The sequence below is a fragment of the Castor canadensis genome, chromosome 6 (assembly GCF_047511655.1).
Source record: "Castor canadensis chromosome 6, mCasCan1.hap1v2, whole genome shotgun sequence".
NCBI lineage: Eukaryota > Metazoa > Chordata > Mammalia > Rodentia > Castoridae > Castor > Castor canadensis.
Window position 1 is genome coordinate 78,682,194 of NC_133391.1, and position 13,091 is coordinate 78,695,284.

The 13,091-nt window shown below is 41.6% G+C and overlaps 1 protein-coding gene across 1 annotated transcript; it reads right to left on the reverse strand.

The window, feature by feature from the left end:
- Nucleotides 1-1,266: 1,266 nt before the first annotated feature.
- Nucleotides 1,267-13,060, reverse strand: Ik (IK cytokine). The gene is made up of 20 exons (XM_020157142.2): nucleotides 12,902-13,060; nucleotides 12,255-12,321; nucleotides 10,115-10,207; nucleotides 9,577-9,636; nucleotides 8,396-8,563; nucleotides 8,115-8,229; nucleotides 7,585-7,655; nucleotides 7,436-7,482; nucleotides 6,352-6,515; nucleotides 5,212-5,320; nucleotides 4,863-4,902; nucleotides 4,487-4,712; nucleotides 4,230-4,248; nucleotides 3,675-3,753; nucleotides 3,213-3,293; nucleotides 2,916-2,973; nucleotides 2,032-2,120; nucleotides 1,724-1,832; nucleotides 1,536-1,570; nucleotides 1,267-1,447 (listed from the first exon to the last, which is right to left on the reverse strand). The coding sequence occupies exons 1-20, from the start codon at nucleotides 12,915-12,917 to the stop codon at nucleotides 1,420-1,422; spliced, it is 1,674 nt and encodes a 557-aa protein (XP_020012731.1). The 5' UTR covers nucleotides 12,918-13,060; the 3' UTR covers nucleotides 1,267-1,419.
- Nucleotides 13,061-13,091: the final 31 nt, after the last annotated feature.

Below are 13,091 nucleotides of genomic sequence, written 5' to 3' on the forward strand. Positions count from 1 at the left end.
CTTCAGAGAGGCAGTTATGTCCCATTTTCTGAGTGACTGGAAAAGAGGCTGTGGGATACTGAGAGCCCTTATTACCCACCATGTGACCAACCAGGAAGCCTCAATCACTTCCATGAGGCTCAGTGGTGCTTGCAGAAACCAAATTTTGAACTGGCAGTCAACCCCCCCAGGTCTTGTGCTTACTAGGTATCCTTATGAGCCATGTCTTTATGATCTTTTTTCCTCATTGCTACTGTGTTCTACAACTATGGGACCATTACATCATTTATCTGAAATTAGCCATTTCAGGTGCTGTCACAGACAGGGCCCAATTTCAGCCTCTTAAGCACTGTTGATAAAGCTGGCTTTCTCAAAAAGCCCTTTTATTAGGCCTGGGGAGATAAGCTTAGTGGTACAGCACTTGCAAAGAATGTACAAAGCCCTGATATCCAACACTACAAAAACAAAAAACACCTATGAAGGTGAAAATGATCAAAGACAAAACAATGGCTAAGCTTAATGACTTTGTAGCTTCCTTTGGATCCGGTGAACTCACAGGTCTTGGGCTCACAGTAGGTACTGACAGCTTGGCATCCAACCATGAAGTGGCAAACCCTGCTAATGCACACCAGACTAAAGTGTTGGCAATGAACAAAAAGGAAAAAATGGGAAAGGGACACAGTGATAGGAAGGCTAGTAGGCCCACCCTGGGCATTGGCAACTTTTCAGGGTGATGAAGGGCACCAAAACCATTTGGCACAGGAGGGGGATTCTTGTAGCTACAAGACCTGGGTACACGTTTTAGCCCCAGGTTAATCCTTAAACCATGGGGAGGCAGTGATTTGCACTCAGCATTAACGAAGCTCCCAGGAGGGCATAAATTAAGACATTTTTGTTCCATAGGTAATTTTTTTCTGATGCCTTCACCAAAAGCTCAGTCCTATACAGGCTTAACATCAGTCTGGCAACCCACTTAGGATGATCTAAATCCCCAGGGAATCTCTGCTTTGGGACTAGGCCCTAGAGACTAGAAAATGAGTGAGTCTGACACTTGAGACCAATCATCCTTACATCCCTATCTACTTCTTGTCCATCAGTGAATCCTTCTTCCCTTCTCCACTGGTCATACTGGATAGTAATCATCATTACTGCCTAGGATTCCAGAAACACAGCTGAGAAAGAACTGATAGGACTTTCTGCTTGTATAAAATAATAGAACTAGCCATGTTGCTGCTATAGAGGCCTTAGAGGGAAGGGGGAAATGCTCAACACACAGACGACAAGGCAGGAGGTTAACCAATTTTAATGGAACCAAATGCTTATACAATAAAATTTTATACACATTCACAAACAAACAACACCTTGCAACATTCTAGGAATTGTAGAAAGAAAGTAGAAAGGAGTACATCCATGTGGAGATTCTCCAGTTGGAGCTGTAGATTAGTATTTTGGTCTTTTCACTTCAACTCTGCAATGGAAGGAAAAATGAGTCAGTATATGATCAATACACTGAGCAATTTCCACCAGTCCCACAGAGGAAGAATGCTGCTACTCACCCATCAGCTTCCATCTTCTTCCTCTTCTCAATGATCTGCCAAAAGAACAGTGTTAATGTAGTCATACTATGATCTAAGCCCACCTGAGACCCAATCTCATTTCCATGCCTCTCCAACCCCCTGCTTGTTCCTGATGTATAGGCGAGTGTCTCTTCCCAACTGAAACCTTCAATCTGAGTCTCACTTACTGCACTGATCTTCTTCCACTGGCGATCAAGCTCTGCCTTATCATTGGTTTCTTTGAAACGCCTGGTTTTCCGTCCTTCAGACATCTTGATACCATACTGGAATGCAGCCCTGAAAATGTCCATTGGGTGAAGGAAGAAGGCATTAGAGGTTGCATAGCAGTAGTAAGGTTTTCCCAGAGGATTCTGTGGGCAGAGGACCTATCTGAGAATATCTCAGCAAGATCACACCCTTTAAACCTGGTATGGCCTAGTCCACCAAAACACCACACCCCCTTCTCCCTCTCTGTCCATACTTAGTACCAACTCACTTAGGCAAAGCCTCCTTATTATTCATATACTCGCTGTATTCCTCCTGCGTATCAAAGTCCCAGCGGCCTAGAGGACCCTTCTTGTTACCCTATGGCAGAGCAGAATAAGGGAATGAGAAAGAGATGTCAATGGAAAACAAATTGTAGCCCTGAATAAAGCCAGACTCTCACATAATCCCAGGTTGCACCATTTATAAATCCTACCCTAATAAATAATAAATACTTCCTACATACTTACTACATGCCAGACAAAATTCTGAACATTAAGCATGTATCTTAACTATATCTCACAAAGAGCCTATTAAGAGGAAATTATGTTTCTATTTTCCTGATGAAGAAACTAGCATTTTTAAGCAGTGAAAAGACTTGTCAAGGTCACAAAACTACTAATAATTAGCAGAGGCAGAACTAAACAAGGCTCCAAAATTAAACCATGCTTTTAATTACTGCAGTACACTGAGAATAAGGTAAAAGCAGATGAGATTTCTTCAGAACTAATATTATTACTTGTGTTGGGGTATTTTGGGTTTGTTACTACTACTTATATTGTTTAAAATAGAGGAAAACTTCAATCCTGGCTAGAATAAAATTCAGTTACTTTCTAAATACTGCAATTCCTTCCTTTTTTTCCACTTACATGTTAAAGCTTGCTTACTGCCTAGGATGGGAATCAAAGCTTGATACTCTGTTAAAGGATATAAATTTTTGGTCCTATCTCATTTGACTTGTGCAGACCCTCTAAACAGTTAAGTTGCTCATGACCTGCAATGCTGCTGCTTCTATGGCAGCCATTAAAGGTGAGTGGGGCCCAGAAAATAAGTCAGAGTGGGGAAAGGGAGATGTGCTAACGTATAACTGCCCAAAGGCCCCAACCATTCTCTTACCTGGTCCATTTTGCTATAATCCACCTCCTCATCACTATCCACAGCCATGTCATCCATCCTAAAAACAAAGACATACACAGATGCTGTTGACCCAGACTGATGTATTTCATCCAAATCCCACCCAACTAAGAGGCCATTTGTCTAGGTAAAACCACACCGCTAGATCTCCCACTGAAGAGCCTAACAAAACAGTTCATCCAAGTAGAAATACCCTTGGGTCCCAACAAGTCAATTTTTCATTTCACTCCACCTTGTTTCCAGTCATCCCAGCCTCCCTTTACAGGATGTCATACGTACGTGGCTGGGTAGCACTCTGCATAACTGTTGGACATGCCAAAGAAATCTCCCAGTTGCTTTTTATCTTCTGGCTTCTTCAACATATGCTATGATAAAGAAAATTACACTTCTCACAGAAAAGCTCAGACAAGAGGGATCAGGGGCTATGTGCCTCAACATAATTCTCAGAAGCCAACTGTCAGCCTAGATGGGTCCTCTGGGGAAGGAGCAAACCATGCTATCATTCCTGCCAAAATTCAGCACAAAAGGAAAGGAGCACATACGAGTACAAGGGAGCAGGGAAGCAAGTAGCTGGAATGAAAAGAGATAGCTCCTTAAATCCCAAGAACAGGGCTGGGGGCATGGCTCTGGTAGTAGAACCCTACCTAGCAAGCACAGGCCCTGAGTTCAAATACCAATACCACCACCACCGCCCAAAAAATTAAAAAACAAAACTCAGGAGTGTATTTAAATAAAGGATATGATTCAGTGCCTTCCCAACCAGCAGACCCAGCAAACTTCTCATTGATAGATTTGATCAACTCCTTGGCAGATCCAGGCCCTGGGGGAAGAGAACTGTGCTTAGACTTTGGACTGATGTTCTCTCAACCTCCTCCCCACAACACACTTCCAACTTCATTAAAACTTTTTTTTTTTGAGCCCAAGATGGATTCAAGATTGTGATCCTCCCACCTCAACCTCTAGAGTGCTGGGATTATAGGGATGCAAGTAATAATGAACTACTCTGGTAGAACTGACAGTGGGGTACCCAAAACACTGTACATTCGACCTAGGCCTCACTTCCTCAGAACTATAGGACTGGAGGAATTATATCTAAAAGCAAATACTCCCTGCCATTGTCTGAGAACATAGGAGAACTTCAAATTTACTCTGACTATTCCACAAAGCACAACATGGTTCTTATGAGAACCTAGAACCAGGAACTCTCCCCATCCCAACTTCACCAGATCAGGTCAGATTATCAGTCCAGGGGAAAGTAGGACTGTAGAGACAATGCAAGATGTGTATTTAACCCACCTTTGTCGACATCCATAGGCTAAAAAGAAAACAAAAAACAAAGTGAATATCACTATGAGGGATTCCTACTCATCCCTCCCACAAGTCTGAACTGATTCTCTTGACCACCTTGCCCCCATTTCCAGGATCATTCCTACCCTTGGTTTGTTGACTCAGTTGTTGCTGTGGAACCACAAGGCACCTACAGAGTATAGCACCGGACTACACAGGCAAAGAAGGGCAGCTCCACCACCTGGTATCCAAGGGCCACATCTCACCTCATCATCCACTTTTGGCTTCTCAAAATAGCTGTGCCTCTTCTTTTCCTCTTCTCTCTCCCGGTCCCGCTCTCGCTCCCGCTCCCGATCTCGTTCTCGTTCCCGTTCTCGATCCCGGTCTCTATCTCGATCCCGATCACGCTCTCGTTCCCGGTATCTCTCCCGCTCCTTGTCCCGAGGTGTCTTCGTTGTAGAAGGAACATAGTCCCCAATGTCTTCAAAAATACTGGGAAAAAGAGATCAATAACTGTCAAAGTTGCATATACTTTCTACTTATCCTAGTCATTTCTCCAGATTCTCACACCAAGGCCTCCCCAAAATGCCAACAACAAGAAGCCCCTCACTCAGATCAGGTGCATAGAGTTAAGATACATACTTCATGTCCGCCTCAGGAGGTTTCTTCTCTTCCATCTTTCCTACAATGTAAAGAGAGGAGTCAGTAACACTGTCCTGAATTAATTCCTATTCAGCCTCACCATTATCTCCAGCTCTCAATGTCCTTTAAAATATCTTCTATTTAGAATGCAGAACAAAAACTTACCCACTTCTCCCTCTTGGTTTAAACCTGACCACTGTTTTTTTGGGTAAGTCAATGCTCCACTGCTGCCATTTTTCTCTGCTCCCTGGGAGCCTCCCACTGTCCTGGAGACAGAGGCTCCAGAAGATTGGTTCCATTCCCAAATGCCCTTCTAGGAATAATGTTTCTCTCCCAACCCTCCAGATACCTTTATCCTTCTTCTTGAGTTTCTTGTTGCGGGTACCCTGCCTCAGGTATGAAAGGATCTGGGTGAGCTTGCTGATGACAATGTCATTTGTGGTCAGTGTAGTCTGAGCCTAAAAAATTCCAAGCAAAAAAATCATCCCACTGAGCAGGAATTTCCATTTGTTCACTTAACAAATTCAAGGGTGAGTTATAGTTAACAGGTGGAAGATAGGGAAAGGAGGGATAGTGGGACATTCCAGACAGATGAAAAAGCTTGCAAAAAGACCCTAGATTAAAAGTAAATCTAGAACATTCAAGAAAGCCAGGATGACTGGAGAGCAAACAGAAGGGAGGCACAGTACATAGAGGCTAAAAAGACCAGATTTTACAGAAGTTCATAAGAGATTTTGCTCTTTACCCTAAGAACCACAAACCACAGAAAGCTTCTAAACTGTGATGAGACAAAAATTTGCATTTAAAAAAGATAACCTCCACCATATGGAGAAACCATAATGGAAGCGGAAATGGACAGACTAGAGTGATGGATAGCTAAAGAGTACAGGGTTTCTTTTTTGCAGTGAGGACAGTATTCTAAAATTTATTGTAATAGTGGTTACAATCACAGTGGATATACTAAACAATCACTGAAATATACACTTTGAAAGAGTAAATTAGCTGGGCACCAGTGGCTCACACCTATAATCCTAGCTACTCAGGAGAGAGATCAGGAGGATTGAGATTTGAAGCCAGTCAGGGCAAGTAGTTCACAAGACCCTATATGGAAAAAAAACCATCACAAAAAAGGGTTGGTGGAGTGGCTTATAGTGTACACCCTGAGTTCAAACCCCACACCACCAAAAAACCAAAAAAAACAAAAAACCAAATTATATGGCATGTGAATTCTAGCTTAAAAAGAAGTCAACAATATATTGTAATGGAAATCAGAGTAAAAGTGGGAGTAGGAAAAAAAAAATCAGGATCCTTTTTTAATAGCTCAGCAAGACACTGTGGTTTAGACTGGAATGTTACTGGTGGAGATAAAAAGTAAATTGATTTGATTGAGACTGAAGAGGTAAAAAATGAACAGAACTAGTGATATGATGGATGAGGGACAGGGCAGAGGCCAGGCAGATTGCCAGGTTCTCAGAACTCAGTTTCTCACCTCCATGGTGGGGCAATCAGCCTTGCTTCGGATAAGAGTGGTGGGAATATCTGTGTCAGCATATTCATCATCCAGGTCTACCACATAGGCCATGCGGCCTGGCAGAAACAGTTCATTCCGCTCATATGATTTGCTCTTGAAAAGCATACGGTAAACATTGCGACCTACGTAACAGGGAAGAGTAGCAAGTAACCAATAAGAAATTCCTATAACACAAGAAAGGAGGGAGGGAGAGAGGCGCTGAGGGAAGGAGGGAGGGACGGGGGAGGAACTTCTATAACACTCAATTATTAAGTGTTCCCTCTATGCCAGGCACCAGACCAAGAGCTACACATGCTCTTTATTTGCTCTTCAAAACAACCCTGTGAAATAGGTATCATTACTTTTTTACTGAGAAGAACACTAAAGCTGAGAATTAAGTGATTTACCTAAAGTCATACAGCTACCAAGTAACAGAGAAAAGAAAGGGATCTGGGCAGTATAACTTCAAAGCCTGGACTCCCTCCCTATTCACTCTTCTATACTGCCTTCTCAAGGGCACTCTATGCCTGCATTATAGTAGGCCCTGGGAAGAAGGACGAGATTTAAAGTAATATTTATGATGATGGAAAAGACAGCTACACTATAGACATGTCCTATATCTTGTTTCTCTTCATCTCTAAAATAATTTTATGAGGTACACATTAAGGCAGTTTTTACATATGAACAAAATCACACACCTAATGAAGTTTCATCATGAGGACTCAAACTCAAGTCTCTGACTCCATATTCTGAGCTTTGAATCACTAATCATGCTCTTCATTTTTGTTTGTTTACTTATTCTGAATGCTTTTGAGACACCTTCTTTAATGCACAAGCCTGACCTTGAAAGAGCTACCTGTCTAACTGAGGAAACATAAATAACATGTGAAATAAGTAAATCCACGTCTGAGTTCCATTAAGGGAACTTTAGGAGACCTAGCTGATTTGGAGGCAAAAAGAAGAAAGGAAGCTGAGAAAGAGAGGAAGAATAATCCGCTGAGACCATTAAATTCCCTACAATTTACCTAGAATGCAGTCACTGGCGTAGAAACTCTGTACTCACCAAGACGTGTTTTAAATTCAATTTTGTTTTCAGGATCCTCATCTTTCCTGAACAGACAAAAAAGAATTTTTGTTTTGTTTTGGCTAAATGTGTTCCTACTTTATACCTCAGTTTTCTAAACTCCCAAGCCTTCCCTGGGATTTACTTACTTGGTTTCCTTCTGAGGCTTTTCCATCAGTTCCTCTTCCTCTTTCTCTTTGCTGGCAATCTCAGCTCGTACCTAACAGGAAAACAGTAGAGTTTGGGCATGCATTCATTTTACTTACATTTACTGAACATCTACTATACCACACTGTATCAGGAACTAAGAACACAATCTTAAACAAGACAAGACCTTTCCTTACTCTAATGGAGCTTATAGCAGGAAAGACAGAGAAGTTAAACAATTTCAACAAAATGCAGTAACTGTTTTGATAAGTGAAATAGAAAAGCTATGCAAGGGTGCAGAAGTGAGGAATAAAGGGACTTAATCATACCTGAATGATCAGAAAAGGATCCCCCAAGAAAATAAAATTTATGCTGATACTTGAAAGATGAAAATCCTACAGAGGGGCTACACTTTAGTCCTTCTACACTAGATGGTTTGGACTACCTAGTGTCTCCCTCTTCACTTCACAAAGATGCAAACAAGAGCACTCAGTACTCTATTGTTACTCCCCACCTGATCACCAGGACTCACCTTTTGAAGTAGAGCAAAATCCAAACCTTTCACCAAATGGGTGTGTTCCATGTCACCACCCAAGAATTTGGACTCCTGGATCAACTGTCTTCTCTTCTCTGCAGCTGATTTGTCCCTGTATAATGAAAAGGACACATTAGAACAATCTTTTGTGAGTGGCAAGTACCTCATGAAATGGCTTAAAGTAGGCTCCAGAGAAGGGTAAATAAGTGGAAGGTGCATATTGTGATTATGACTCTGATATGCTAAAAGAACTATGCCCCAATCCCTTTAGTACTCACGCTTCAGCAGTAGGGCCCACAGCCCTATAGTTAGCTGTGGTGCTAATCAGCTCAGTTTCCTCATAATCTTTGTTCACACCATCTCTCCGTTCCTTAGCTCGGTCCCGGTACTTTTCTGCTAGTTCTCTCTCTCTCTCAATTTCTTGTTGGCGTAGCTTAGCATAGTAACTGTGAGCAGAGAAAGCAAGTATGTGAGACTCACCAGCTGCTATCTCAGGATAAACAGAACTATACCTGCCTATTTCCCTATATCTTTATCCAGCTATAAATGTTCTAACAGAAGTTCAGGCTACCTCTTGATAGACTTTAAAACTAGAACTACAGTTTCTTTCAGGTCACAGATCATACTTTTCTAATGCCATCATAGGAAACCCCATCTGTCACTATAGAACTCCTTAATGGCTGAGTGCTAGTGGCTCACACTAATTATCCTACCTACTTGGGAGACTGAGATCAGGAGGACTGCAATTTAAGGCCAGTCCAGGCAAGTAGTTTGTGAAACCCCATTTCCAAAATAACCAGAGCAAATGGGTCAGGGGTGTGGCTCAAGTGGTAAAGCACGTGCTTTGCAAGCATGAAGCCCTGAGTTCAAAACACAGTCCCACCCAAAAAAAATAAAAAAGAACTCTTTAATGCCACTTAATTCTACTGATTCTCTACAGGTATGAGACTTTGCCACAAAACAACCAGAAAAATCTCTGAACTTTTATTACCTTTTATATTTCAGCTGAAAATAACTCATTCCTTTCTAGTCTGTCCCAAGACAGGAAAAGCAAAGTAGTAGGTTCAGAAAGTTCAGTACTATGTAGATAAGGATGATGAAAACAGTAATGATGGTAGCAACCAAGTTTTAGTGGATGGTTACTATATGCCCTGGCACTAATGCTTACATGAAGTATCATAGTTGAAACTTGTAGCAGCCTAATAACCATTATCTATATCCTACCCATGGATTAGAAAAGTTAAACAAAATACCCAAGGTTATCCAGTTAGAAACTAGTAAGATCAGATTAAAATATAGGGAGGCTGACTCCAAAGCCCTATCCTTCCACTGTTGAATACCACTCCTCTCCATTAAGAAACAGAGAACCTCAAACAACAAAAGAAAACCTCAGACTCTACTCCTTTCACCCCAAACAGTCTCCACCTTAAAAAGTAACACCTCTTCACCATTCCTTCACCTTTTCTTTTTCCTTCTTCGTGCAGCTGGGTCTTCATCCTCATTGTACTCTCTTGGCATCCTTGAAGAGACAAGAAATTCACTAATAGTAAAATACTGCTCCAGCACTAGAAACCCCAAGAGGCCTTGAGGATTTAAGAAAGAAGACTGTCCAAAACAACAGTTTTAATCAGGCAGAGATCTAAGTCAGTATTTGTAGGTAAGTAGTTCTCAAACTCTAAAAACCATCATAAACATGTAAGGGACTATTAACATTATATATTCCTCAAGTATCTGTCCCAGAAAGTCTGAATCTGTGGGACTGCAAAAGGCCCAGGAATCTGTCCATTTGCACCAACAGTAACTAGTACAAGTGGTCCATGCAACATATTCTGAGAAACCATGAGAACCCAGAACATCCTGGTCATCACTGGCGCATCAGTCTTCACAGGGAGAAAATCAGAACCACTGGGTTCAAAAAAGGACTAGCCTTGCAGCACCTAAGAAATTCTGGTTTGATACAAAGGGTGGGAGACAGATGTGATGACCTAAAGACTTACTCATGGTGACGTGACTTAGAAGGTGGTGCAGAGGTAGGTGCAGCCCTTGGGGTCATGAGAAGTTTCCTGAAGTCTTCATTGGTAAGTTTTGATCTAGAAGAAATGGCAAGGATTTTAAAAATTAGCACCCAATAGAAAATGGAGAAGAAACTTGTAAAAGACATGGTTAACTTTACTAGGAAACAGGGAAATACAAATTAAGGAGATACCACTTTTAGCACATGAGTATTAACTACAAAAAAGTTTAATAAAAAATGAATGTGAATTTAAGAAGTGGATATTCTTGTATACTGCTAAAAGGAATATAAATTAATATAACCAATTTGGAAGGCAATTTGGCAGCATTTGCTAAAATTGAAGTATATATATTATATGAATGAGCAATTCCATTTAGCTATATTTAACCTAAACAATTACTGTCATATGTATGTAAGAAAGCTACAAAGGAGGTTCAAATGTAGTCTGGAAAAATAATGTTGCAAACAATCTAAATGTTCATTAACTAGAGAATAACTAAACAGTGATAATTTTTCTCAACTGTGGCATAGCACTAAGGTAAAGCACAGATATAATTTTAATTAGTCCACTGACAAGGACTTTTTTTTTCTCCTTTTGTTGTTTTTTTTTGGGTTTTTTTTTGGTGGTACTGGAATTTGAATTCAAGGAGTACACCTCTAGGCTGATAGGACTCCTTTGACCAAGCTAGAGTCACATTTCTTTGAGAACCTCTCCTGACAAGGGCTCTCCTTTGGCCTGATGACCCGTTTCAAAAAGCTTATCCTGAGCTAGATGGGTGGCTCACACCGATAATCCTGGCTACTTTGGAGGCTGAGATTGGGAGGATTGTAGCTCGAGGCCACCTAGACAGTTCACGAGACTCCATCTCCAAAATAATCAGACCAAAATGGAATGGAGCTGTGGCTCAAGTGGTAGAGTGCCCGCTTTGCAAGTGCGAAGCCCTGTGTTCAAACCCCAGTTCCATAAATAAGTAAATAAATAAAAAGGAATCTTGTTAGGCCAATTTATTGAGAATCTCATCCTTGATATCTAATCAAGTTCTTCTTCCCTCAAAGGAACTTTATTGCAGTCACGAATACTATAATAAGGGGAGAGAAAGAACTTAACTTCAATACAAAAGAAACAAGTGAGAATTTATAGAAAATTGCTAAGAGAAACTTGGTTAGGTTGGAAGTGTTTAATTCCTTGCTAAAACTGGGTTCAGCAAGCCAAGGACAAAACCTAGTAAAAAAATAGGCCTCTTTGGTTGGGTGTGGTGTCACATGCCTACATTCTCAGCAATAGGGAGGCTGAGGCAGGTTTGTGAATTTGAGGCCAGCCAGGAGTGTAGAGCAAGACCTGTATCAAAATACCAAAGTAAAGGTATGGCTCAAGTGGGAGAGTGCTTGCCTATGCCTATCAAGTGCAAAACCCTGAGTTCAAACTCTAGCAGTATGGGTTGGGGGGTGGGAGTAGGGGAGATGGGGAAGGGTAAGAGGGGGGGAAGCCCATGAAAGTAAATAAAGCTAGCCTGGCACAGATGGCTCACCCTTGTAATCCTAGCTACTCAAGAGGCAGAGATCAGGAGAATGGCGGTTAAAAGCCAGCCCAGGCAAATAGTTCAAGAGACCCTATCTTGAAAAAACCCTTCACAAAAAAGGGCTGGTGGAATGGCTAAAGATGTAGGCCCTGAGTTCAAACCCCAGCACCACAACACAGAAAAAAGAAAACAAATCTTAAAAAGGGCCTAGAATTGTGGCGATTATCAAAGAGCCTTATTTCCGATGCTTTAATTTTGTACAAGAATAACTCCTATATTGTAAATTTAACTATGATATGTTGTAAGAACTTCTGTAAATTTCAATGTACCTCCAGTACAATATAGAAAAATTTTTTAAAGAATTCCTATATAATGTATAATTAACTGACACATTTAAAAAACTAGAATCTTCCCTAGTTTTTCTTCTTTAATAATCTTAAGTAATGCACCTGATCCGCCTAATGTTCACAGAGATATAAAAGTACCAAATGGTACAGTCTTTTCACTGCTTTTGCTGACAAGATAGTAAGAACTCTCACCGTTACCACTACTACTCCTAATTATTATTCAGCTCATTTCATGGTCTTAGGACAAAATACTCACTGGTGGAAAGAGTGAGGATCATCCACATCGTGGCCATCTGGGGCCAAAGGGTTGGAGAACGGCTCACCTAACGAAAAAAATTGACGTTAATTTAATCAGGCTCTTATATGCCAGGTCCAGTGCAAAAACTGGGGATTACAGTAGTGAAGACAGGAGAAAGGCAATAAGAGCGGCGATACAATTGTGATAGTACAATGTAGTATGTGCTGAAATTGGACGATGCAAAGACCTAAGAAAGCACAAAGGAAGGGCCACTTAACCTGAGGAGCAAAGCCTTTCCTAAACATGACATCGAAGAGGACACTCCTGTAATCCCAGCTACTCGGGAGGCGGAGACAGGAGGGGTAGAATTGGAGACTAGCCGGGCCAGCGAGAGCCTCTCAGAAACAATACACAAAAAGGGGGGGGAGTGGAGGCTGAGAGCGTGACTCAAGAGAGAGACCTGTGTTCAATCCCCACTAACGAAAATTCAACAATAAAAACTACGGAGGTTTGTGACGGAGTCTGGAGCTGCCTGCCCTCTTTTGAGGCCCAACGGCTTATCTGGGTTCCAAGTGTCACTCAACACCCTACTTAAATTCTGCCAAATTAACGCGCAAAATGTCCCTAATCCTGCAGGGAAGAAAAGACAGTTGACCGAGTCTTACTATCTCGCTCCGGCATTTTGTCCGCGGTCTTTCAACGCCACCAGGAACCGAACATCGAACAACAAAACGGCGGCGGCAGGCTTTTTCCCACAGTGCTTTGTGCTCGGGCCCTTCCGGCTTCCTCTCTAGCACGTCGGTCCCACTGCACCGAGAGAAATTGGAAAACCTCACTGAGGCCCTGAAATGCTTT

What these genes read in the sequence shown, in the direction of transcription:
- Ik (XM_020157142.2), bottom strand. An exon ending in ATTTTGCTCTACTTCAAAAG is followed by an intron (nt 7,656 to 8,114) that starts GTGAGTCCTGGT and finishes TTTTCCTGTTAG; the next exon opens with GTACGAGCTGAGATTGCCAG. An exon ending in AAGAAGATGGAAGCTGATGG is followed by an intron (nt 1,448 to 1,535) that starts GTGAGTAGCAGC and finishes CTTCCATTGCAG; the next exon opens with AGTTGAAGTGAAAAGACCAA.